Source organism: Acipenser ruthenus, chromosome 7 (assembly GCF_902713425.1).
Source record: "Acipenser ruthenus chromosome 7, fAciRut3.2 maternal haplotype, whole genome shotgun sequence".
NCBI lineage: Eukaryota > Metazoa > Chordata > Actinopteri > Acipenseriformes > Acipenseridae > Acipenser > Acipenser ruthenus.
In genome coordinates, this window is record NC_081195.1 from 9,767,119 (window position 1) to 9,793,965 (window position 26,847).

A 26,847-nucleotide genomic window follows, 5' to 3' on the forward strand; every position below is an offset into this window, starting at 1 on the left:
ACATTCTTTGGATAAAGAGAGAGCTTCTGTTTCCAGGGCCATTGATCCAACAGCTTTCAATAGCTTCCTCTCAGAACAGAAAACAATTTCCAAAGGTATTGGTTACTGAGTGCTAGAGCGTGTTTAAATAGCGCCCCCTGGTAAGAAGCCAGAGAACTGTTTTGTTCCCAGCTGCACTGTCTATTACTGACACTCTCCTAGGTGAGACACAATAGCTGTGGAGATGACACAGAGCTAGGATGTTACTGCTGAGGCTGAGCCTGAACAGACCAGAAGGAGGGAGATTTGTTCAAAAAGGTCAATGTTACAAGACAGACGGAAGGGGATACAAGCCTGGAGGTAATACATACACATTGTAATGATACTGATCCAAAACAAATCATAAAGAGAGAGAATCGAGGGGGGGTAGGGAGAGGGGGGTAAATGGGAAGATATAGTAAAGGGGGGAAATGGAAATAAATTGGGGAAAGATAAGATTGAAGGTTTTCTGAGAAGTTTCAAAGTCAAACTGGAGTCCATCAGGAAAGAGGGAGGGAAGGAGGAAGGGAGGGAGAGAAAGAGGGAGGCTGAAAAAGAGGGATGGAGAGCAGAAAGGTTAGCTCACTCCCTTAATCCACACTCTCCGCTCTCACACACAGTCACAGTGAGGCTGCTCTCTGCCACACTGCTCTCAGGTGAGTACTCATTCACTGGCATGCTAGGGGGATTTGCATATTCAGAGCTTTGAACATTTGTGTTATAATCATAATATTTAAGCTTTTTTTTTAAGCTTTTGGGGTTTAATTTTTACTTTTTTCAGTTTCAAAACTAAGATTATTTTTTATAATTGTTGCCTATTTTCAATTAAATGATCGTTTTACATTTTTCAACATTTTTATTATTGTTTTTCCAAACTTCTGTTGCTTTTTTAGCAGGATCATTATACATAGATTGTTAATAATTGCAAAAGATGCTTTTCACAATGCTACAGTAACACTGATTATATATTTTTAAAATCTTTTTATACCCTTTTCAATTTCAGGTAATGTATTTTTTTAAAATAATTTACTTAATCATAATGCTTTCATACAGTAATACATCACTTGTTTGAGACTGGTGATATTCCCTACAATACACTAGTCAATACATATAGCCATGTTATGTGGTATGTCTTAAATATTTCTTTGATATACATGTATGTAAAGAACTTTGGGTGATATGAATACTATGTAAACAGAAATATCTTTTACACTGGGATTTGATGTTTTATATAGTTTATGCTAATTTTACCTGCTATGTAATAGTTTTAATAGAAATGCTTATGTCAGAAATCGAGGATTAAATGTTAGAAGTGCTTGCCATAGTTGTAGGATTTTCAACGCAAGAGCCCTGCTTCAATTTGAGTTGCAGTTTCTTGTCTTCACCAGAGGGTGTCAGTCTTAGTGTTTTCACTAACTACTGTTCAGAATAATTTATATTTTTTTCCTGTGGGTAAATATCGGGACTTTCATTTTATGCATCGGGACGCGGGACATTTGCTAGGAAATCGGGACTATGTCCCGACCATATAGGGACTGTTGGCATGTATGTAGATAGGCTAAGTATTGTACTAAAAATAAACTTTCTTTTTGTACTAATAAGTATCATAGGCTTTGCAGATTACTTTGCATGCACTGTGGTTGATTTATAATTTTTCAACCTTTCTCATGCTATAACGTTTATATTCTTTAGAAGAAAGTTGGCATGCGGATCTCTTTAGAGTTACAACCTAATAGAGATCTTCATTTTCAGTAGCTTCATTTCACCCATCATCAGCATACCCTTATGTCAAAGCAGTGAAAGTGCAATGAATCGCGAAGCCTCATTATGAAGTGCAGACTGAAATTGAGCTGCACTGTAAAATATTCCACTTTTACAATACAGAAAAGGCTACTTGAAGTCTAGACGTTTCACCTCATAATTTGACATACACTCACTACACAGATGTTTAAATGCTGCCTTTGTACTTGATACATAATGGGGCTCCCCCAATACATTTCTGCACACGTTTTCTACGTTCTTTTCCAGGATTCTGTCAGGCCCCGTTATCAAGATGTTGGGGTTCCTCGTGTCTGTAACGCCCCTACTACTTCTGTCTGCCCTGACCTCCCCCGCTGCAGGACAGCAGCCTCGGAACCGTCGCGCACCCCTCATCAAGCTGCGGCTGAACGGGGAGACGCGTAATCCCAACGAGGGCCGGCTGGAGGTCTATTACAACAGAACCTGGGGCACCGTCTGTGATGACGAGGTGGATATCAACCTTGCGAACGTTGCCTGCAGAGAGCTTGGCTTCGAGAACGCACAAACCTGGGCTCACAGCGCCAGGTACGGGGTTGGCAAAGGTGAGTGGCGGTGGCTGATACAGATCAGGGCACTTTATTTATAACTCAAGTAGACAAATGGAATGCATGCAGTTTTTGGTGAAGACGATTTAATAAAACGTTTGTTTAACTGACATCAGAAGCACCCCCTTCAGTTTTATAGACTTTTGTAAAGTATTACTGAAGTTGACTGAGGGATTCATTTGAAGAGTTTCTATTGGGGGTGTGTGCATTCCTGGTGCTAGTTGAAACAGTAGAGACTCAATGCAGTTCAGACTCATTAGAGTGCAATTGGAATATGGAAGGAGGCCTATTCATGGAATAGTTTTTTTTTTTTTTTTTTTAACCTTATTTGGGTCCGTTGGGGGGTTTATTAATTATTAATCACAAAAACAGACAGCAGTTTGGGACACAAACTTTGACCGGGTCAGCTAAAGCAAGCATTCTGTGACCTGGTCATTTGAGATTTTCTAGAAAAATCAATACATACAAGTTATTATTCATACTAAAGTGAGGAGTGGAGTTAGTGCCAGACAGGGATTGAAATAAGACTCATATTGCATAGCAATTTCACCCATTCCAGATTCTACTGCGAGCTTGATTAGCCACAATGTATATGTACCATGCTCAGGTGTCTTATTAAACCTAGCAAAACCAGGAATGGATCAGGCTGCTATGCAGTGGGAGTCTTATTTCCATCCCTGGTGCCAGGTCACATTCAGTGTCGCCTTCTATTCTACTGATTTGTTCCCCAAAAGAATGTACTTTTTGTCAAAGAATTATTGAATAGGTCAAATGCTGTACGTTGACAGTTTCTGAAAAAAAAAAAAAAACTTGAACCAAATAAGGCAAGACACTGGTACTATATGACAGATATGGTGAAATATTGTCGACTTTCAGTTTCAAGAAGAAAAATACATTTTGAACCACTGACATTAAATAAACCACAGCAATTTTAGTTTTAACATAGCAGGCCCTATTCACTCACGAGTAATTGAAAGAGTCGATTTAAATGTAGTTTATTGAACTTAAACTCTCAAGCTGAATAGGGCACAGTCATTCCGTGTTGTACTTTTTCACTTCACTAGTGTTTACCTAATATTTTATTTTAAAATACATTAAAGAAAGTGGAGGGGAAGGGAAACTTAAATTCATGTGTAATATAAATAATTCAATAAGTGTTGTACATTTATAGCTTAAGTGATTTCCCTTATAAAAGTTGACCACTGTATTTCTTGCATGGTATTTATGCTGTTTTCCCATGCCTTTGCCATAGTTTACCCTGGTTTGCTATGTTTTTGAATATGCCTCCCCCTTTCTTGCTGGTGTTTTCAATGCTTCCCTGTGCTTTGTCATGTTTTCACTGTGCTTTATTACACTTTGCTATGCTTTTACTATGGGGAACTTGTATAAGGGTTAGTATTGTTTTTAGTTGATGCTTATCCTCAAACTGGCTTCTGGCCTCTGGCTTTGCACCACTGCTTTCTGCTGCTTCTTGCTTTGTCCTCTAATTTAAACTGAGAACGTCAATAAAATGCACTATAAACATAATGACAATGCTATCATTAAACTGGAATGGCCATCTCAGTGAGCGTGCCATAGCTTATTACACACTCAGCAGCCAAGCAGGGCATAATCTGCATACTGAGAAATACCCATTTTGTACACTTCCCTACATGTACTTGGCTATGATTTGCCATGTTTTCACCTCATTTTATTGTCTTTTTCCATGGCGCGCCACAGTAAATGTTTTGAGGAGCTAGAAGCTGGATAACCGGAGGTGGATGCTGGTTTCAGCATTTAGGGAATTCAAAGATATTGGCGCTTGAACAGCAAAAGGTCTCAAGACTTTGGTGACCTAAGACTCTTGTTTATATTGTGTATTACATGCAGTTTTGTTTCTTTCCTCTCTTTTATTTCTGTTCTGCACCATTCACATATTTTCATTGTGTTTTATAACTGGTCCAGTAAGAAATGAAAACACACTGTCTCCTGCTTGAATTTAGGTTGAGGCAAAGGTGTATGCTAGAAAAGTCTTAGTATTGAGCACTTCACAGTCACACTTAAATTAACGGCCGCAAATTCCAATGCCTTGACGGCTATTCCTGTGGTGTTCCACTTGAATTCATTATGAAGTGGTGGCCATTGTTTAAAAATGGTTTTCCGGACTAGAAAATTAATTACAAAATAACCTCAAAACATTTACTATTCAGATATTACTCCTATGCAATTCAATGAAACTCAATTGAAATGCATTTACATTTGCAGTCATTATTTTGAAGTGTTACCCAGTTTACATTTTAAATAATTCCTTTTTCAAAACAGTTAATTGTTATTTGACATGAACAAATTAAATAATTGCCCTTAATATGTAATTGATAAACTAGAGAGATTGACCATGTGTATAAGGGAGTGTTTAGGAAACACCCTGTTTCTCAGCAAAATGTAGGAGAATGGCCTGGAAGGCTAGTTTTGGTTGTGAATAATGTGCAGTGCAGTGCAGTGCAGTGTGGGTACTTGTCCTCAAATAATAATATTGTTGTTTCCTGCGTGTTCCCCGCCCAGGTCCAATCTGGTTGGATAATGTGCGCTGCAAGGGCACTGAGAAGTCGCTGGTGGAGTGCAGCGCCAATGACTGGGGGGTCAGCGACTGCGAACACACCGAGGACTTGGGCGTGATATGCAGCGAGAAAAAGCGCCCCGTGATTAGTCAGCAAGGGGGGCGTCCTGTCAACATTGTTAGCCAGGTAACCAGTCAGAGTGCATTACCTACTGTAGTTGTTAATCTGAGACTAGGTTACAGTACAGCTTAATTGTTCCAGCTGAGGAACAATTCAGACATATTCTCAGAATTTCAGCTGTTATAAATGCAGCCAGTATCAGATTTCTGAGAAATGAAAAGACATCAGTAGCGAGCCTTTCCCATCCAGGAAGTGTTTGTTTGTTGAGTGACGGTAGCTGCTGTGATCTCTCAACCTCTCCTGAAAAAAAATCACCTGGAGAGAGTACTGCTGCCAAGCATCCCCTTGCTGAACTTTGTGTGACACAGAGCCTCCCATTTAGCATGTCAAGGTGTCTGGTAGCGGTGCAGGACAGAAGCTCTCGGGCATGATTCAAGGAAACCCAAACCAAACTCAAACAGGAGCTCATGCCAGGCAGGAAATGTACAACAAGGCTCAGGTCTGCACTAAGAAAACAGCTTTACGAGGCATTTCCCAAATTTAGATTTTAACTGGCAACAGAATGTCTTCTTTAGCTCTGAGTCCTCTGCTCTAGCCTCTCTAGTCCTCAGCGATAACCACTCAGCCACACTGTCTCTGTCCCTCAGTTCTAACCACAAGACCACGCTGCCTTCTAGTCCGCAGTAGCCCATATTCAGACCAAGAGAGTGATTTCCTTGCTAAACAGCCCATGTTCTCTTTGTTACTCAGGGTGGCAGCGGAGTGAAGATTGAGGAGGTCCGTCTCCGTCCACTTATGACTGGTGCTAAGGGCCGTGCGCCCATCAGAGAGGGCGTGGTAGAGGTGAAGCATGCTGGGAGGTGGCGGCAGGTGTGTGATGTGGGCTGGACACTCAACAACAGCAGGGTGGTGTGTGGCATGTTGGGTTTCCCATTGGAGGCTCAGCACAACACCAAGATGTACAAGTAAGTCTTTAAAAAAAAAATGCTGATTACATCTTCAGCTGTGCTCCACTCTGTGAGAGTGCCAGGACTGGGCGTGTTTGGCCCTGTTTCACTGCCACATGGACGAACACACTTTTTCTAGAGGGTTCTGGGAAGAGCTCTGAAGTGTAAATATAGCTGTGCTAGTCTGCTGGAGCTTTCTTTATCCCTCTCCAAGAGGCCCTGCATGTTTACTGTACCAGTCTCTTTTAAAAGCCTTTGTGGTGTCCCACTGTTCCCATGCAGCACACACAAAAGCACACACGACTCATGACTGCAGGAGAGTTTAACATGCATTTTCCCAAGTCTGATCCTCAAGCTCTCTCTGTGAGCCATGAAATGTGGATGGACTTCTGTTGCAAAGTTTGAGCTAGTCCGTGTTTTCCACACTTGAACCTGAAACTCTACAGTTTGTCTAAGGCTCAGGTGTTCTGTGATGGAAGTTTATATCCAACCTCAAAGCAAACTATACAAAATGTTTCTGGTTATCTAGTAAAAGGTACAACATGTTTTATTTGGACGAACTGTGAGTATTTTCTTGGGGTTTTAATTAACTGCTAAAATCAACAGAGCTAAATTAAATATACTAAAAAAATAAAAGTGAGCGCTTTCATTAATCACTTTAGATCAGTTTCAAATGTATGAATGCATTTACTTAAACACTGCATTTACTTGGACTGCCTTACCAAAAATAACATTAGGTAGTCCAAGATTAATGAAAGCAGCCCATATAATAGAGGATATCCGATGAAGTGATTGTTTACAGCCTCTGATTAAGTACACACATACACTTGGTCCGTTATGTAATTGTCCTTGAGTGTCCATTACCACAGTAGCAGTTATATACTGTAGATGCCAGTCTGTAGGGCTGCTTCTTAGGAAACTGCAATTCCTTTGACTAGACATGTTAAACAATTTTGTGTTTGATAAGGATGTGTAGAAATCAGCTTTCCAAAAAGAACATAGTTTCTGTGAGGGGAAATGATATTATCTAGCAATGCACCTAGTTAGTCAAGCAAGTGCGTGTGCTCTTTTTTTTTTTTTTTAATAGTTCAGTAACTAAATAATTAATGCCAGACAGAAATTTGTTAAAAGCCATTATATATTTAGTGACTGTGTTTTTTTTTTTTTCAGACACCACAGACATCTCATGTAATTTTCCGCAATTGCCTTGGCTATACAGAACTGTACAATCCCATCTCAGAGTCTGCAGTTTCATAAGGGCCAAGGCCAATTGTCTAATTTCTAGTACAGTACTTCTTTACAGTATTTCTGAAAAAAAAAACTCTGATGACCAAGCCCTGCCCTGTAGTCACACAGATGATCTGGAGTTAACTCAAGACTGCCATTCTGACACTCAGCTCTAATCACTAGGCCACACTGCTTCCCATTGACCCGGGTGAACCACAGGGTGCACTGCCTGGTCTCGATGGCGGTGCTATTGGAAGTCAGGGAAACTGTGGCTGTTCAAGAATGGGGTAAAACCTCTATCATGGCCAGCCTTATTTTCATTAAACCTTCATTACCTTGCTTAAGATCTTGAACATTAAAACCCAAAGTATTTCTTCTGTAAAATAATGTTAAACACCTCGAAACATTCCATTCCATTGAAATGGATTGCTAGAAACAAAGAAAATGTGGTTGCATTCATTTTAACTCTACCTGCATGAGCTGCATTCTCAAGCGTACAAAGAGCTGACTTTGAGTATTGTTAATAGATGAGTAATAGATGAGTAGGGGTAGAAGGCTGCATTTTAAAGAGAGCTGTTTGTTTGGGTCCAGTCAGTGTGAAATAAAAGAACAAGGTTTAGTCTGTAAGTAACAGTAAGACTATAAAACAAAGGACATTAATAACAAACTGCACCATGTGCTTGTTGTAAGCCTCACAAAAAGATTTAATTATGAGGGAGTTTACATTTAAGCGGTTAGATTTACCACTGGAAAAGCTTGAGGTCAGTGATAGAAATGGAGGCTTGCTGTACCTGATTGATCCAGTGACATCATGACTTATTTATGCGCTATCCACTGGTCTATAGAACAGCAACTAAGTAATGATTTTCACATGTTTTACTGCCTTTGTATGTACGTTTCATGTATAAATGTTTTTTAAAATATATATATCTTTTGAAACATAGGGAGATTTCCTAAACCTGGACCACATGTAGCGTTCATTTGTCACAAATAGTAAAAACAAATTACATTTTTTGTACATATGAAAGTACAAGCCCAAGGCAGTACTGACCATACCAGTCTCTGTAGTTACCCTGGTTGGGTATTACCATAAGATTATTTCTAGACTATGTAAAAAAGACCCAGACTGCGTCCATGCCCAGAGTCACGTCTGCGGTGTTGCGTAAGCATGCAGGTCCGAGAGAGACTTGTCGCTCTATGGAAGGCACACTGCTAGATTGTTTAGCAGCAACTCCTATAATTTAGCAACCTCTGTCTCTTGGCAGCCTCCTAGAGCTGCTGTAATTAGACATTGAAAAGGGCTGAGCGTTTTTCTGTGTTTTTAATTTTTCCCCAAACAGGGTGCAATTACAGCTGCGCCCTGCTCCTGCCTGCTGTGTCAGCAGAACCCATTGGCTCAAACACTGTACACATGAAGACAGGCCGGGGTGCAGGAAGGCTCTGGCGTGGGGCTGACTTGCACACTGCCTGCGTTTGACAGCCTAGTGCTGCTTCAGAAGTCACTTCTGTGCTATGCTGTAGGATTGGGATATATGTGTTCTTGACCCCTAGTTCAGTCTCGACTTGGGGAGTAGAACTTGTTTTGTGTGTTTTTGGAGATGTTGTGACCTTACTGTTTATTTTAACTTGCTAGAAGAGCACAACACTCAGGAGCCTGTAAGGCTTTTGTCACAACCACGCATCCTAGAATAATAGTATATTTACATTTGAAGGAAATGCATACAGCCTTTGACATTTAAGGTAGCTTATGTTATTTATTGCACACATGGTGTCTTGCTGGTTATACCCAGCATTTTCAGACTAACTGATGGCCCTGCATCACTGAATCTGCTGACTGTCACTAAACAAATACATTGAGAAGACACAACCTTTAAGCTAATTGTGTTAATAGGACATTATTCTGTTTCTGCTAGTTCCCTGCCCAGCTAGTATTATTGGATGTAATTGGACTTTCCAAACACATTTTATAGTGAATGCTGTAAAACAAATGAGTAGGCTCATTTATTGAATTATGTTCACTTTACAATTAATTACAAGGGGCCTCTTTTTTGTTCAGATGGCTTTATACGTGTCAAAATGATTCTACTAGTGCCACATGCTTTTATTTTATAGTTTGCAAATGTATATGGCACCCATAGTTTAGTGAGGTTAGTTATGTTGCATAGTACAGGGCTACGCAGCTGGCAGTCATTTAAGTTTGATGCATAAATGGCAAAATGATCTAAAATGAAACACCAATATAACTATTCATTGGGGCATCCAGAAGAAGCATGATTTATTTTGTATGAGTTTTTCAGCTTATGTGTGTGCTGGCGTTTCAGTGTTGGTGTGATAAATGATCCAGATCACAGTCTCCACAATGAAAGTGCTCTTCTCTCAACAACATGCAAATTGATAGCTGGCAGGTGCAGATTAAGTAACCTCTAATGAGAGTGATCCCAACCCTGCACTTGGGTGATGGTTAGGAGGCTGAGGAGAAGGGGAGCATTGCATTGGAGCCAAGAAAACAATCTTTTTTGGCTACCGTTGCCAGGGCAAACAACCTCAGAAGCAGCCTGAAATGTATCATTTCTCTGAGGTTTGTAAACTTGGGGTGGAACTCAAGCTATAATGACAGAGGCAGGTGGTACTTAGAGCAAAGATTTTCAGAACAAATTAAAAACACATCATTTTCATAGTTTGTATATTCTAAAAGTGTGGATCTGTACAAATTGTTATTACTAGGATAGGGAACTTACCCCACACACCTATCCCTAACCCCTATATACGCATTGCATAATAGGCTCTAATTTTCACCAAGTAATGGAAAGTTTTTGTCTGCAGTTTTTTAGGAGGGCTGTGTGTGTGTTTGTGTGTGTGTGTGTGTGTGTGTGTCTATATATATATATATATATATATATATATATGTGTGTGTGTGTGTGTATGTTTGTTTTTGTTTTTGTATGAAAGGGTAGTATTATTGGATGCAGTTATCTGTAAATTCCTCCCAAATTGGCCAAATGAAGGTGATAAACAAGTGCTGTCTAGTGCCAGCTGTGGCTGGCTGGTGCAATGTTAGGAAATCATTTTGCAATTGGAGGCACATTGAAATACATCCCGTGGTGTGCCCAACCATATTTTCTTGTTTTGAAAAACGGTCACATCCAGAACTGTCTATAAAAGGAAGCCCGGTTTGCATGCCAGAGGCCACTGTCTGCTTTTTGAGTTTAGAAATTATTTTCCAATAGGAGATGTACTGGGTGGGGGTCAGGGTGCGATCCTACTGGTTTTACAAAGGGTTGAGTGATTTGCACTTGTTATGGTTAGACTGTGCCGTGGCTAGGGTTTGAACCCAGGGCGTTGTTTCTCTATTACCTCACCACAAAACCGCTTTGTCTCTGTGGGGTGGATGTTTACAATAGACATACCAGTTTGGTGTAAAGGCTTAAAACTAGGGGACATTAGAATGTGGAGTGACCACATTGAAACAGCTGTGGGAAAACCTCTCCTCTGTATAAACAGACTGTTCCAGTAAATAAAATAAAAACTGAATGCTTCAGGCAACTCCAGGAAATTAAAATCATGAGGCTTAACCAGATAGACAACCATTTCCTCCTCCAACCCTTTACTTCTAGTTATATGTCAAGGACCTTGAGCTTGTCTGTAAACTATACGGTAACCTGAAGACAACAACAACAATTTAAATCGCGGCGCGGACGCGGGACAGGCGCTTCCAAGGCGCCTCTTGTTTCATTTTGGTAGTCAGTGTGCTGCTGTTCTGTTATGAATATTCAGTACATGTAAATTACTTTTGTAAAATGCAAAGATTATTATTGTTTTCATTGTTAAATTATTCATAAGCAACAAATATTATTGTCCCTGGAAAAAAACAACAATAACAAAAAACTGACTTTTCTCTGTTACAGAAAGCTTTGGGATACCAAGGTCAACAATCCAACTACCAGGTATTCTAAATGCAAACAACTGTATCACCTATATTAAAATGATTGCAGGTGTAAACTTTATACTGTATTACAGTGCAGTTCTATATAATGATAGTCAGCCTAAATTAATTTACAATGTACAGTGCTGTTGAGCTCTTAACTATGTCTAATGCAGTTTGGGGAGGGAATTAGCTGATGGGGTATTCAATATGAGGCTTTGTGTACCTTTCAGATCATGTTGCCTAATTTTAATTAGAAATTAAGATTCCTTAATGATATGATTTGCCCTTTTAACAAAAAAGACATCAACAACATTGTCAATTAATAAAGTTACATTCATGAAGCTGTTCTAGACCGTTGATGATCTTATAAGCCAATCTTTGTCATTCATGAAAACAGCCACTAAAAGTAAGTTAAAGTAAGCACTGTGAATAGGGCCCGATTTTTTATCTTAGCGGGTCAAAATGTATACCCTGAGTAAAATGATATAGCAATAAATTACTTACGAAATAAAGAATTCTTGTTGGGTACATGAATGTCCCCTCTTCCCAGACTCGGCACAATGTCCCGGAAGAAGAGTTTCTGGGTGGAGAAGGTGAGCTGCCATGGCAACGAGCCTAGCCTGTCAGACTGTCGGGTCCAGCTTTCTATCTCCCGCAACAGCCCCCCCTGCAGGAAAGGCATGCACGCCATCACACGCTGCGTCTTGGGAGCAGAGCTCAGCAACGCCCTGAACACCGGCCGCCAGACACACTCCCACAGAGAGGTGAGAGGGGGAGGAGGGGGAAGAGAGGTAGTGAAGAAGGTAGATGAGAGGCTTACAGAGGTTCTGCAACAATAAAATGCTCTAACAATCAATAATGGACACAGAGTATTGTATCTTTACTAAAAAGAAACCCTGACTGACATCTAAAGCAAATAATAAATGATCAGAAATTCATTTTTTGTAATTATTTGTTTTTTAAGTGGCTACAGGTTGTTGTCGTTTTTTAGAGGACCGTTCAGTGTCACTGATTCGAGTTCTCTATAGTGTCGGCCATATTTTTGTTTAATCCAGTCTTTAATGAATTCCTATTTTTTGAAAGATCCAACAGCAATGTACAAAACTGAGAAAAAAACAACTTGAGAGTACTTAAGAGAACTTACTTAGATGTTGATACTAATTCAAGACTTTAGTAAACTCTTTGATAACATGGCCCTGTGTGTCTGGGAGGGGATGCTTCAGCTACACAGCCCAACCCAAAGTTTCATTATCAAAATCCAAACTGAGATTTTGAGGACTATTATTAGTACCTTTATCATAACCCTCTCTCTTCGTGTCTGCAGCCCTCAGTCCGGTTGAAGGCGGGCGCTCGGCTGGGCGAGGGTCGCGTGGAGATACTGCGTGAAGGGAAGTGGGGCACGGTGTGCGATCACCAGTGGGACCTGGTCTCTGCCAGCGTGGTGTGCCGGGAGCTGGGGTACGGCACAGCAAAGGAGGCTGTGAGAGGAGCGTACATGGGGCAAGGTCAGCCAGTTTCTCTCTGTGTGCCAGTGCTGCAGACTGAACACCTCTGTCTGTGTGTCTGTCAGGCAGCTTTCTCACATGAATGTGTCTCTTAGCCCAGGGTTTCCCAATTTTTGTTTTCAGATGTTAAACAATTGCAGAGTTCAACTTAGCTATAACATTTTATAAGTAACTTGAAGTCTGCAACTGTTTAAGATCTGAAAACAATTACAACGATTGAATTAAGCAAATTCAGTTCAATTTAAGGGTTTAATTAAGTAAGTGATAACCAGCAGACACAATGGGTCCCCAGGACCATGATTGGGAAATCCTGCCTTAGCCTACCTGTATATTTGTCAACAAATCAGCTAAAGAACAGGGATGCTGTGCCTGTGAATAGTGAGGGACTGACAGCATTAGAGATTTGGTGCCCTGTAAGTATTGACCCCTGAAGTTATCCCATTCCTCTAAGTAGCATACAATAAATTGTTGACTTTAGATTTATCTTGCAGTGAGAAGTGTGATGGGACTTGTGTGTTGTGTGTTTGAACAGCATGAATGCTGATTAGCAGGCCCTCTGTATTTTGTAAGGTATTAGTGGTTAGAGAGTGCTGGGCTGCAGTGTCTAATATGGTAGTTCTGAGTTAATTAGACTGTAGGATCACAATGTAGATGGCAGCAGGTTTAAGTGGGTCTGTGATAACTAGTAGGTTCTGATAATGCATTGTTTTTTTGAGAATTGGTCTGTGGTATAGAAAGTAGTGGGTTTGAGCAGCTCATAGATAAAGTGCTGAGTTTCATTATGGGAGATACAGGTAGTGGACAAAAAAATGGAAACACCAATGTAAAGTCAATTAATAGGGCGTTGGGCCACTATGGTATCCTGCTCTGTGGAGTTCTCAGCAGACCGTTTTTGATGAAATTGCCTGCTCGCGCCCCAGGTTGAAATTTGCAGTCAATTGATCTGCAGTTGCTCGCCTGTTTTGCCTTGCACTTCGAATTAATGCACGGATATCACGATCCTGGAGTATGTGCTTCCGCCCACTGTTACCCTTTGCTGATGATGTCTTTCCCTCAGAGTTCCATGCCGACATCACCTTAGACACCATTGCTCGTGAAACATCAGCAGGCTGAGCTGTCTTGGTCACTGAAGCTCCTGCCAAACACGCCCCAAAAATCGCCCCTCTTTCAAAGTCACTGAGGTCTCCTAATATGGCAGGTCTCATAATTATGGCAGCCATGCTAGCCATAATTATAGGCAACCAGGACTGTCCAGCATTTTTATACATGACCCTAAGCATGCTGGGATGGATGTTATTTGCTTAATTAACGCATGAGCCACACCTGTGTGGAAGCCCTTGCTTTCAATATACTTGGTGTCCCTCATTTACCTAAGTGTTTCCATTTTTTTGTCCACTACCTGTATGTATTACCAGAATAAGCAACATGACCCTTCACAGTGATAGTTGCTGCAACTGAAGTAGATTTCTAATTTACAAGCAATTTATACGTCATGGTAATTAAAGAGTTGATAGTTTGTGTGATTCAGTATCAAGCACAACTCTGTGTTTTACTGATTTGATTCAGCCGGAATTGCTGACATGGTCTGTGGGCATGTGAATCATTTTTATCACATCTCACATATTAAAAAATGAACATTAACTGGGATGTGTTTTACACACACACACACACATATGCACACATTTGTCTCTTATGCTTTGAATGCTGATTTACTAAATGAATGTATTAACTTGTTGTCCTTATCACAGACTCACAGACTCTAAATGCTCACATTTGAACAAGACCTTTTCAGTCAGTAGATGCATGACTGTTCTAGTTTTGCCTCAAAAAAGGGCGGTGTTTAAATTAAAAAGTGTGTGCTTATTAAAACCCAGAATTACTCCCTCTCCCACTCCATGTTTTCCAGTAGGATCCCTGTGTTTAAAATGCCCCTCCCTCTGGGAATTGAAGCATTGCCTTGGCCTTGAACTGGTGCTTCTTGGCATGGTCATTTAGAGGAAGTGCTTTAATTGGCCAGGAAGAACAAGCTTTTCAATTTGCTCCCTATAAAGGGCTGTTTATTCTCTAGTCAAACTGCAGGGTTAAAAACCCTGTTTTTTTTTCCCCAGAAACAGGTCGACTCTTATAATTTGAATGTGTTGTAAACGTTGCACTTGTAGCATGTTGAATATCAGGTTGGTACAAACACCCAAGTACCCAGCTCTCCGTCAATCTGTACCCCTCTATACCTCACTGTTCCAGAGCCTTCAACTCTCCCTCCATCTACCCCCTCTACCTCACTGGATCTGAGCCCCTGACACTCCTTGAATCTTTACCTTACTGTTAAAGAGCCCCAACTCTCCCTCAAACTAGAAGTATCTGTACTCCTGTAACAGAGCCCCCAACTATTTCCTAAATACCAAAAGAAGCATAGCAGATGGAATCATAGCCAGGTTACCAGAGAAGCTGATCTGTATCAACCTGTTTTGATTGCTATCTTTATTGTTGTGAAATGGAAAGGAAAGGCAATCCTTCACTGCCTAGGATGCCCACCCAGTGAACCACAGTACTCAGTGGACCGCAGCACGCTGTGGGGGGTGCTAGTGTGATTGGAAACTGTGTGCTTGATCTGGAGCTGCTGTAAAAGATCAGAGTTTGTTGTCTGTGCAGAAAACCGTATCCAAGTCAGGAACAGTTCCCCTTTATGTTTTGGATCCACAATTCCGAAGGCAGCATTAAAAACACATCAGCTTGAGCACGCAGGGGAGGCTGCAAAGAGTCATTTACACGCCATAGTGGAAATCACTCTGCCGCTTTAGAGATGTTCATTCACACTATTATAGGGAAGTCCAATTTCACTTACTACACTTTTTCTTTCATTCATTGTTTTTAATGTGGCTGCTGTGCTTGCAGGATTGGGCCCCATCCACATAAACACAGTGCAGTGCAGTGGGCATGAGCGCTCCATCACTGAGTGCTACTTCCAGGACCTGGCCACCAGGGAGTGCACTCACTACAATGATGCCTCTGTCAGGTGCAATGTGCCTAAGATGGGACTTGACAGCAAGGTAAGGTCATTTAAGCATTTTCCTGACTTTATCTGAATTGGTTCACACCCACTCCATTCTTCCCCATTGATGTGGCTTTCTCATCCTTTCCATTCCCGCAATAAGCTATAATTTTAGGCCTTTAAATCATGGCAATTGTTTTAAAAATAAAGTTTGGTTCTCTTTCATTTATCACAGAGCTGCTTAACCTTGTATGACCTTCCAATGGCTCTACAAACTGCCATGAGCCGTGTCTAAAGTTAATCTAAACAATCCTTTACATAACTAGTGGAACTACTTTTACTCCAAACACTGTTTGGGAATATGCATTGGAAATGTGATGTGCAATGTGATTCTTGTTCTCTCTCCCCTCTGCCGCTGTGTAGATTCGCCTGGCAGGGGGGCGCAGTCCTGGGGAGGGTCGTGTGGAGGTGCTGATGGAGGTCGGAGGTCGGAAGCAGTGGGGTGCGGTGTGCAGCGAGTCCTGGGGTCTTAACGAGGCCATGGTGGTGTGTCGACAGGTGGGCTTTGGATTTGCCTCACACGCCCTACAGGTGGGTGTCTGCAAAAATAATGTTTTGTGCCCTAATTGTACCGATTAAACTACCTAGGTCTGAGAGAATGTGATAACCATAAGTTTGATCTACGGAACTGATATGTGGATGTACGTCAGGCAGATCTGCTCTTGAATTTAATCTCTGTTCTCACTGGGAGGTTTTAAAGGGTCATGTGGATCCAATCTCATTTTGTACTGTGAAACGTAAATGAAAACAATGGGCATCGCAGACAAGAAATAAACCTTTTGATGCAATAAGAAATAAGAACGTTACGATACAGTGATATGAAACACCTCATTGAGACGTGACTGGAAAACTGCAAACTGCCCTGTTTACTGTGTTACACCCTGGCAGCAGTAACTAATGGACAAGCTGGTAGCTGTAACTAATGGGCAACACCCGACTGTGGAGGCAGCAAGATTTTGGAAAGCACTTTTTAAAACAAATAAACAGGGTTTTATATATATATATAAATTTATATAATGATTCTCTTGTGGACAATGAATCCAACACCTCCTATTCGTCCATCTGTATTGCCTTGGTAGAAAAAAAGATGTCCACTCTTGAGTTCTAGTAGTCCTTCGTCTTTTCCCCGTACTTCCGTAGTCCTACGATGTCCCACTTGATTCTTCTAAGTCTTGCTTCACCTGAAAGAGATCTGCAGTTGTACATGGCCAGGCTCTGTGTTCTGTGGCAGCCTAAAATTGTAACCCGGTGATTATTAGCACCCTCTGCCTTCATGCCTAATCGGCCGGGGGGCCGGGGGGGGGGGTTGGCCATAACTCACCACGCTGGCCAGGCAGGTTGTTGAGTGCCTCTTCCACTTTGTCCGAGTATGTTACTCAAGCTTTCACAGCATAGTTGAAGCTGCCAGAGTCAAGGGACCCTGCTGTACTTCGTCTTGAGAACCCGTTGTCACCCTCCTGCCACTTTGAGGCAGTGGAATATATATATATATATATATATTATTACCAGACATTTGTTATAACGTCCCTGTTAATAAACTACTGCCCATGTTTAGAAATCTTTATCAACCACGTTGACGTCATCAATTCAGTGCCCTAAGCTAAAGACATTGATCTATAGTGCTGTCTGGAGATAATTTATCACACAATGATCTGCTTGAATTTTTAAGTTCCCTTTTAAAGTTAAAAACTAGATTTCATCTGGTTTAGGCAGTGTGAACAGATACAAGAATCTTATCTTTTTTATAAAGATACAGCACAGAACTGCATATTTCACTATGCAATACTTGTGGCTTCGGCAGTGACGCCTGTGTTTGTCCTTCCAGGAGACTTGGTACTGGCAGGGTGACCCAAGCGCCAGTGAGGTGGTGCTGAGCGGGACGACGTGCTCCGGGACCGAGCTCTCGATCCAGCAGTGCCAGAAGCACAGGCAGGTACACTGCCCTCAAGGGGGCGGGCGGCGTGCTGCAGGGGTCACCTGTAGTGAGAGTGAGTATCCAGCAGGAGGCAGAAACACAGGGAGAGGGAGAAGGAGAGGGGATTGGATGACTGTGTGGTTTTGGAATAGGGGAATGGGAAAGACTTGCATCTTTGTTTCTAGTGATTGTTGGTTTGAGTGAATAGTTTTCCTGTCTTCCCCCAGCGGCCCCGGACCTGATTCTGAACGCTCAGATGGTCCAGGAGTCTGCGTACCTGGAGGACCGGCCACTGCACCTGCTCACCTGCGCCCACGAGGAGAAATGCCTCTCCTCCTCCGCGGACCATATGAACTGGCCCTACGGACAGCGGCGCCTGCTTCGCTTCTCCTCACGCATCCACAACCTGGGCAGGGCTGACTTCCGCCCACGTGCAACTCGAGAATCCTGGATCTGGCACCAGTGCCACAGGTAGGGCTGCACACCTTTACAGTGACATGCCATCAATGTCCCTTAACTTCACCTCTGAACCTTAAAATTGACTTGTCTCCTGATTCCTAACCACTTCCATAGAGAAATAAAATCACCACCACCAAATGCTCCCATTCTTTTTCAGTGCAACGGTTCATGATGTTTGTTTTTTTTATCAACATGTTGAATACATGTGACTATGTCTCTCTTACCTCCTTAGTGCAGACCATTCAGCAGCTGTCCTTGCCATGCCCTATATCCCCAAACCCCAGGTCTTACAGCTCCAAATGAGTTTCCTGAAATCATTACAGCAACACTCTTTGGGAACAAGGCAGTCCCTTGTGCCACAGTCAGCCTTCTGAATAATTGAGTTCCAGTCCCTTCGTTGATCTCTGCAATAACTGTGGCCTGTTAAGATGTATTTCAAAGTGTTTAATTGAACAGTTAAATAAACAGCTCCCCAAATCGACCTGCCTGAAAACAGGAGGTTACTGTCAAAGGTTTTCACGAAAATGAAACACACCTTACTTACTGCGTGCCCCAGGAATGAGATCATCTCTTTTAATCCCCTAGTGACTTTCTGTGCCGACCAGTTACAGTGGGGAAGGGGGTTTGTTTTATATGGTAACAAGCTGTTTATTATAGACTGCTACTGGAAAAAGCCTGCAATATAACTGGTTACAACTAAAGCTCTTTTTGTGTGTTGTATCTCCCCCCCCCCCCCCCCCCTCCCTTGCAGGCACTACCACAGTATTGAGGTGTTCACACACTACGACCTCCTGACCCTCAATGGCAGCAAAGTTGCAGAAGGTCACAAGGCCAGCTTCTGTCTGGAAGACACCCACTGCCCGGACGGTAAGCCCAGACACACTGTCTACAATCACAGTGAGGCATTGAAAGGAATGAGGGTGCTAGATTAAATTCTACGTACCGTACAGGGCTTCTTACATTCAGTACCCAGTCTAAGAATAACCTGCTGAAGAAATGTTGCTTCCACAGGCTTGCTAACCACTAAATCACTATTGTCCATTTCACAAATCTCTACCGACGGTAATTTCACAGGCAAATATCTTTTTGGAACCACTATTTGTTAGTGACCATCTGGTTAAGTGCATGTGTTCATTCCTCTTACTTCAATTGGCAGGGCTGCAGAAACAGTACGCTTGTGTTAACATGGGACAGCAGGGCATCTCTGTGGGCTGCTGGGATACCTATCGACACGACATTGACTGTCAGTGGGTCGACATCACGGATGTCATACCAGGGGACTACATCTTCCAGGTAGGAGAGTTCAGCTGTGCAAAACTAAAGCAAATTTGAATGATTTACAGTGGGGACAGCATGCAATGTGCCAGAATGAAGTGGGACCAGACAATCAAAGCACTCTATTAAGGGATATTCTCTCTCAAATAGGTTATCGATATACACTCACTGACAAGAACTGATTTTAGTTTATATGTTGTACGCTACTAACATTTGCGATTCTAATTAACTGAATTCTACTGTACAATTACAGTTTCAAATGACAAACAGCTACAATTCTAAATTACAGTTTCTAAGATAAACAATGCAACTCAGCACCATGACTGGCAGATGAAAGTAAGCGTAGAATACCTCAAATCCATTGGAGAGAGAAAGACACTGGAGCTGAAGGATTAATCTATTTCAATTCCTTGAAACAGTTTTTACATGCATCGCCTCATTCAAAAGCACGTCCTGTTGGCAGCTAAACCAGTAACTGACAGAGATAAAAACATGTTGTACACTGTAATAAAAAACGAAAATTGGCAACAGTCAGTGCATTTACAAGAGCTGAGTTTGATGTTGGGAAAGTTCTGGAACATATTCTTTTTTTGTCAGTGATTGAACTAGTAGTTATTCATAAGGTATAATTTTGTGAACTGCCATTTAAGAGAGCAGTGAAATAGCACGATAAACAACTTGGCATTTCTGAAGAATGACATCACCACTTATGCAACGAGTTTTAACCATTTATTTCCAGTTTTAGCACTGCTAGAGATTAATGGGAAAAAGAAGTTACTGTGCAAAAACAAAACAAAACTAGGGCCATTATAGACCACCACAGAAATACCATTTAAGGTGTTTAATGCAAATATCTTTAATAAAATGAAGATCTGTACATTTTATAAAACAGAAGTTTGGTGCTGGACGCACAATTTCCTCACTAATCCATCCTCCTGGTCTCTCCAGGTTGAAGTAAATCCCCACTTCGACATGGTGGAGTCTGATTTCACAAACAACGTAATGCGCTGCCGGTGTAAATACGATGGGAGTCGGATCTGGATGTACGGCTGTCACACAGGTACAGTATTGAACTCACACACTGCAAAGAACACATATGCAGTGGCTGTACCCTGCAAAAAAAAAAAACCACAAAATAAATAATTGTATTTATGTATCTTTGGCAATCGAGCTGCAAAAGGAAAAAGGTTTTGGCTGTAGCCCTCCTATATAATGATGCTTAATATTCAGTTCTAGAAGCCTATACATAGCTAACCAATGTATAGGCTTCTATACATGCCTGTATTGTTAAATCTCACCTGTAGCCCAATGTTAAAATGTCATTCTTCTCTGATTCCTTCCTCCCCCCATTCATCTATCAGGAGACGCATATAGTGATGAAATTGAGGATCTGTTTGAGCACCAAAATCGGATCTCCAATAACTTGATCTAAATGTTCACCCTGGAAATTCCTGGTAGAACCTGGAATCAGGAATGGGAAGAACTGGACCTTGAATTCTGGACTTGACACTTACCTCAACACGTGCAACACTAACACAAAGCACAGCAGTCTTTTTGTGGGGAAGTCAAGTGGATTTAAAGTGACAAAGGTTGCTCCTTTAAAAATCCATTTGAATCCTTTCTGTAGGATTTGTAAATCTTTATGCCAGTGTCTTTCAGTTTGAGTATTTTCTGTTTTTATTTTTTAATGCATACAATTCTTTAGGACAGAGTAACTTTATAAAAAAAATAAAAAATTATATATATATATATATATATATATATATATATATATTTTTTTTTTTTTTTTTTTTTTTTTTCTGGACTTTGTTCTATAGCCTGTTTCTGATTCCTTATTGAAGTACTTTATTTAAATGTTGTCTTGTACAGAACACAAGGAACAGAAATAGACATATTGAATGAAACTCTGTGGGACAAAATCTTGATTTTCTTTTTGATTTCTTTAAGTCAGAGGACGTGTAAATAACACATTTTATACTCAAAATGTCAGTGTTCACATAATTCCATTTGTTTCAGGTAAAGCTTTTATGCCCAGATTGGTGGTGAAACAAAAACACATACTGTATATAGCTCTAAATGCATTATTTTAATATTTTCTCAATATGGGGTACTGCTTTACTCGGAGCACCACAATGTCTGGAGAGCCTAAAGCTTCTACAGTATCTTGAAACAAACTACAACTACTTATGTGTCACTGTAAATTCCCCAACAGTCTCTTCACACAAGTATAACAAGTGGGGGACATTTTCAGGAATTATACTCTCAGGAAGTGATGTCATACTTAAATCATTAAAGCTCTAGAACAGCAGCATTTTGCAGTTCCTCATTGAGGCAAAGCAGAGATTTGAGGTAAATAAATGAGTACAGCCTGTTTCATAAAAAGGAAAGCTAACCATGCTTTTTATTTTACTATTTTACTTCACTTGATCGGAGGACACTTCCCATACCTGGACTTGCTTTATAAGAAATAACATTTGTTTAAAAGAGCTTTTTTGAGCTGAAGCTAAATTACTGTTAAAGCAATAAAATGTGCATTTTATGAAACCACAAACAGCCTGGTTGTAAAACAAACAAAAACAAAATCTAATTTGACAGCAAATTAGTATTTGAATTTAAGCATATTATGATTTCTATGCACTACAGATCCAGGCATCCTGGGAATATTAAATTATACACTTGACTTGGATAAGGCAACATCAAAACAAAATCATTTTCTATTATAATTTTTCCCTTTAAGTTCATAATCTGTAGGATTCCCAAAAATGTGTTTTCTGTTTTAAGAGAACAATAGGTTTTTAACTTAAATACACTTTGTAATTTGTACTTGCTTTTGCTTCTTAATCTATGCAAACATACTTTAGTACAGCATACACGTGACGGTTTTATAAAATCCCTCGACTTTAGATCCAGCTAACTTGTTTACAATTTTAGTTATTGAATTTTACATTTTTGTTTATTATATCAACCTTTTCCATTATACAATTTTCACTGTAGCTTAAGACATCAGCTTTTATTTATTTTAATCAAAATACATTCTGGCAATATGTTAGTCCATTTATGGCAAATAGTGTCTATAGATAAGTTTCGGCAAATCATTATTTTTTTCATTAGCTATTACCTTACAGAAAACCCATATACTTGGTGAATCTTTTTTAATTACTCGACCTCGCTGTTGAAAGTTATTTGCAAAAATACATATTGCAGTGTAAATCAATACAAAAAAGTAAACTCCTGATTGGTCCTTCCCTGAAGTTTCTGTAAAAGCAGTAACATTTACGTTAAGCACCACAGTTCCGCGTTTAAAAATCACTTCTGCGCTGTACATTTGACAGAGAAGTCCAGTAATTTATGCAGGTCCGTGGATGAACCACAACACCTCCAGTCAGTGATGTCTTATCCACAAGAAGTGATGCAAGCCTTTCTGGAAAAGATTACACTGGTACTCGTGCAATAAAATAGCTTACTTTACATGAATGCCAAATTGTGCTATTTTAGTTTTTCCTTTAAACAAAGCTGGCTTAATACTTAAAATTAGATTATTATTATTTTTTTAATCTATACAGTTTGGTACTAAATCAGTGTGATTGTTTTTGTACTGTATTAAGAGCTTTTCATTATTTTTTTTTTTTTTTTTTAAACATGACTTCAACTAAATACTTTAGTGTGTTACCTAATGCAAATAAATAAGCGTTTTTATTTTTTAAAAAAAAATGCTCAGTGTTTGCTCTTTAGTAAATTTTAGACTGTGTTCAACAGCACTTGGGGAAAATGCTAAGCACTAACTCTACATTACAACAAGAATCTCCTAAGCTCCATTTCCACTGCCCAGTGTTGCCCTGTACAGGTGCATTCCTGTAGAGCCCACAAATAAAGGTAAGAATTTACGCTAGTAGGAATATTTAATTTGTGTTAAATACCAAAAACAATTACCAGAACGAAGTCTGGACAGCGGAAATGCAGCTTTAGATTCGCACCTGTTGTAGAAGAATCTTCCAGGTGTCCCTACCCACACCTACTTTAACAATGACTTGTAATCAATAAAATAATCTGAAGCAATTGGAAAGAGTTTGATTGTGTACTTTTGTTTAATCATTCAAGGTCTCCTGGTTAGCGTGATGTGTGAAATGCATTAAAATATCTTCAAACTAACAATCCTCCTTATTTCACAAACTCATATGTGTACCCAGCAACTCAAAGAACGCTATGTTTATTATTTTCAAGACTGTATAATCAACCTGCTATATGGATTGATATGGTGAGCAAGTGGGAGACAGTGTGGCTTAGTTGTTATTCGGTATGGCCTGGTGACTGGAGAGGAGTATTTGAGGAAATATAACATGTAGTATGACCTTGTGGGGAGCTGAAAGACAGAAGCAGCTTGGACCAGTGTCTAGTGCAAATGGTTTGGTTGGGAAGTGGGTAAAACTAGACTGTGCTTAGGGACAAAACATGTGCAAATCCCACTTAACTTAATATTGGGTACATGCAACCCACAACTAACCAACCTCCCCCCACCCCCGGGAAAAGAAAAAGGAGTCATCAGAGTTCCAGCAAACCAATGTGAATCTGGAAATCCTTTCCCTAGAAAGAAAAGCAAAACTAAATTTCAAACAGACTTAAAAGCAGTTTGTGACCCACCGACATTAATTTCCCCAAAAAACCTACGAGTACCAAAATATCCACGAGTGTAAACAACCAGCCTCTGTGTTCTCATTTTATCTCTGGAGGCCTGCTTCCTGTTTCCAAACACACCTTTTTATTTGTGGGTTAGTCTGCTTGCTCCCCTCCCGTGCCCCACAATGCAAGCTATGTGGCCTGACGTGAATCATAGCTCTGTTTTGGCTCTCAAACTCAGGTCACACCTCTTACTTTATACATGGCTACTAAGGGGAACAGAAGGTCCACTTCCTCAGGGAGATCAGTGTTCCACTCTGGTCACAAGTAAAACAAGTTCTAGTAGTCTATGTTCAGTTGGCAGTGGACCAGTGAAAAACTTTGTATACCACACATTTTTAGCTTTAATTAAACATTGCAAGACTCAAGTAGACACGTAGCATTGTACCCTGGTCTCTCTAGTTCATATTACATCATGAGAATATTCCTCATGTAGACTATGGGCATAATAAATCCAATAACATACTCCTAGTGTTATTATACATTTAATGATTTTGCTACACATCTGTGCCATCAATAAATAATTAGATAAACATGGCAGATTTGCATGGGGTACCATGTTCAGTCTCCTTCGTCTACTTGGATTAGTCTATTGTTTAATGCAGGTGCATGCAATTGTCAAAGCCAAAAAGGATAGCTGAAAAATTAAAAGCTTATTAAAAAAATAATATTTATCAAGAGGCCAGGACATAAGAAATGGGGCTAACATTGCCATTTTTATTGCAACAGGAACTTCTGGTAACAAATACAGTTTTTATAATTTCTACAACTTGTTCTTGTACATGCAAAATGTTTTGGGTCAGATCATAGCTATAGTATTGAGAATTAAAACCCCCTGTGGCATACTCCTGACCCTCTCCTGTGGTTTTCACAACTAAAACAAGAATTTCTGTAATATACACATCCACCGCCACCACTGTAAATACAAAATTAGAACTACAGTAATCCATTGCGTATCTGCCCGTCACATATCCGCCATGACCAACCTCTTCAGCAACGTTAGTTTATTATTGAAGAGATTAGTTGAGATATTGTAGATCCTAAAAAAGATTTCGTACACTGTGTTGTATGTGCTCCGTGCACTGCCATTGCTGGTAGTGTCACGTGAGCTGTTTGGTGTGTTGATACATAAATAAATCCTGTTCGCCTGCGGGGTGCATCAACTTCAACCTCGTCTCGATCTCCTGCCTGTCGCTCAGCAGAGAATGCACGCATCCACACGTCAGAAGGCTACCCTGTCACAAGCATTAATACCCTGTATCTTTCTAAACAAGGGATAATAACTGTGTGAATATAGTAATTGTTTTTTATTTATTTCTTAGCAGACGCCCTTATCCAGGGCGACTTACAAGATATCACATTATTTTTACATACAATTACCCATTTATACAGTTGTTACAGCTGTGTATAATGATATTTAAAACAGGATTCACTCATCCACCTTTTTACGTATTCAGCCTTAATCTGGTCCCACCGCAGTCAGATAAGCGACAGATTACTTTATCAGCAACGTGAAAAAGCAGGATTACGATGACCTGCATTCAAAGTACAAGCCACACTCTTTACAACGCTGTAGGTGAGAGCCAGAGCTAAGAGGCCATGCGATTTGTGTTCTACCTTACAATGAGAATACAAGTGCCAGTATAATCGCATCAAGGGGCAAAAGGGAGCCATGACTACACCGACTTATAAACTGTTCTGTGGTGTAAAGGGCTGTCTTCTAACGAGGGAGCACTGTATGTGCATGTAAAAATGTAGATATGACATAAGTATGTATGCATATACACAAGGATAGATGGGCTCCTCCAAACATGAATGGATGGATTTTTAATTTTGACAATTAAAAAAAAAAAAAAAAAAAGTAGATATTAAAATCAAACACAACTTTATTTCTGTCGATTACTTTTTAGTAACTTAACCAGGCTGATTTTGAAAATCGAAAGACTCCTGCCTATATAATTCCCAGCATTACAGACCTCTCAGCAAACATGTGTCTACTTAAAGATATATAAAAACATTCAGTTGAACACCCCTTTTATCTTTGGTTCCACACAGCATCAGGCTACTAATTTCTTATCAAACTGAGGTCTTGCAGAAAATGTTACTGTATATCCTCTGTCACTGGCTCAAATATTCATGGCAGTGTCCAAGACAAATTCCCAGCATGGAAACAGGGCCTCTCTGGAAGAGAGCAAGCCTGCTCAATATGGCTGCCCTGTTACATATCTTCAAATACAGCATATCCAACTGAATTTGATGCACCATATATAATACTGCTGATCTCTCACCAACAATCAGTCATGTATAAAAAGCCTGGTCATTTTCCCTCCCAAGCATCCTCACGCTGTTTGGCCGCCAATCGCTTTTGTTCTGGAAAAAGAAAAAAAAGGAAAGAAATAAAAAATATAAAATGTACAGGTCAACCCTCTTTATACTGCCAAGTAAGGACCATGGGCAAAAACAGGCAATAAGCGAGGGTGGCGTTATAGTGAGGGTCAACAAAAAAACAAAAAAACAAAAAAAACACACGCACACACACAACCTTCTATGTTTGCAATAAATTCAAAATGTCTTTTTTTTGGAGTTATACAATTATAGTATCTCCAGGCCACTTTAATAAAAACATTAGTCTTTTTAAAACTACAGTACTAGTTCTTAACACAACAGTAGGTCTACTAGTGGCGTTTTATCATCTTTTCCCATCTGTATGAAACAAACGGTTACTTTTGAGGAACAGTTTATATTTAAAAATAATAATAATAATAATAATAATAATATGTAGGAGATGACATTCTGCATAAAGTATTAATTATGTATTTGATTATAAATTCTTTACTTCTGTTAACGTTTT

At 40.2% G+C, this 26,847-nt stretch overlaps 2 protein-coding genes across 4 annotated transcripts in view; one reads left to right on the plus strand and one right to left on the minus strand.

The window, feature by feature from the left end:
- Positions 1-21,083, plus strand: loxl4 (lysyl oxidase-like 4). Of its 3 annotated transcripts, XM_034026236.3 has the most exons (15): positions 204-339; positions 2,047-2,360; positions 4,905-5,086; positions 5,771-5,985; positions 11,100-11,138; positions 11,670-11,883; positions 12,444-12,624; positions 15,517-15,671; positions 16,037-16,204; positions 17,499-17,661; positions 17,816-18,059; positions 18,799-18,914; positions 19,204-19,340; positions 20,271-20,382; positions 20,684-21,083. In XM_034026236.3, exons 1-15 carry the CDS (start codon positions 302-304, stop codon positions 20,752-20,754), a joined length of 2,349 nt encoding a protein of 782 aa, XP_033882127.1. In that variant the 5' UTR covers positions 204-301; the 3' UTR covers positions 20,755-21,083. The 3 variants fall into 3 exon arrangements, with proteins under 3 accessions (XP_058882296.1, XP_033882127.1, XP_058882297.1); XM_059026313.1 differs by having other exon boundaries at positions 1-339; positions 20,271-21,083; XM_059026314.1 differs by lacking the exon at positions 204-339 and adding an exon at positions 573-674 and having other exon boundaries at positions 20,271-21,083.
- r3hcc1l (R3H domain and coiled-coil containing 1-like) overlaps positions 20,037-26,847 on the minus strand; it is a 17,303-nt gene continuing 10,492 nt past the window's right edge. Inside the window, exons 7-8 of the mRNA XM_034026238.2 lie at positions 26,285-26,366; positions 20,037-20,434 (exon numbers count right to left, since the gene is read on the minus strand). Of these exons, the coding sequence (XP_033882129.1) occupies positions 26,314-26,366 (53 nt within the window). The 3' untranslated portion in view covers positions 20,037-20,434; positions 26,285-26,313. The remainder of the gene's footprint in view (positions 20,435-26,284; positions 26,367-26,847) is intronic.

Excerpts from the sequence above, each read along its gene's own strand:
- loxl4 (XM_059026313.1), top strand. The coding sequence starts at position 302 with ATGTTACAAGACAGACGGAAGGGGATACAAGCCTGGAG. Across the intron at positions 11,139-11,669 it reads GTCAACAATCCAACTACCAG|ACTCGGCACAATGTCCCGGA; the intron begins GTATTCTAAATG and ends CCCTCTTCCCAG. Across the intron at positions 17,662-17,815 it reads AGGGGTCACCTGTAGTGAGA|CGGCCCCGGACCTGATTCTG; the intron begins GTGAGTATCCAG and ends GTCTTCCCCCAG.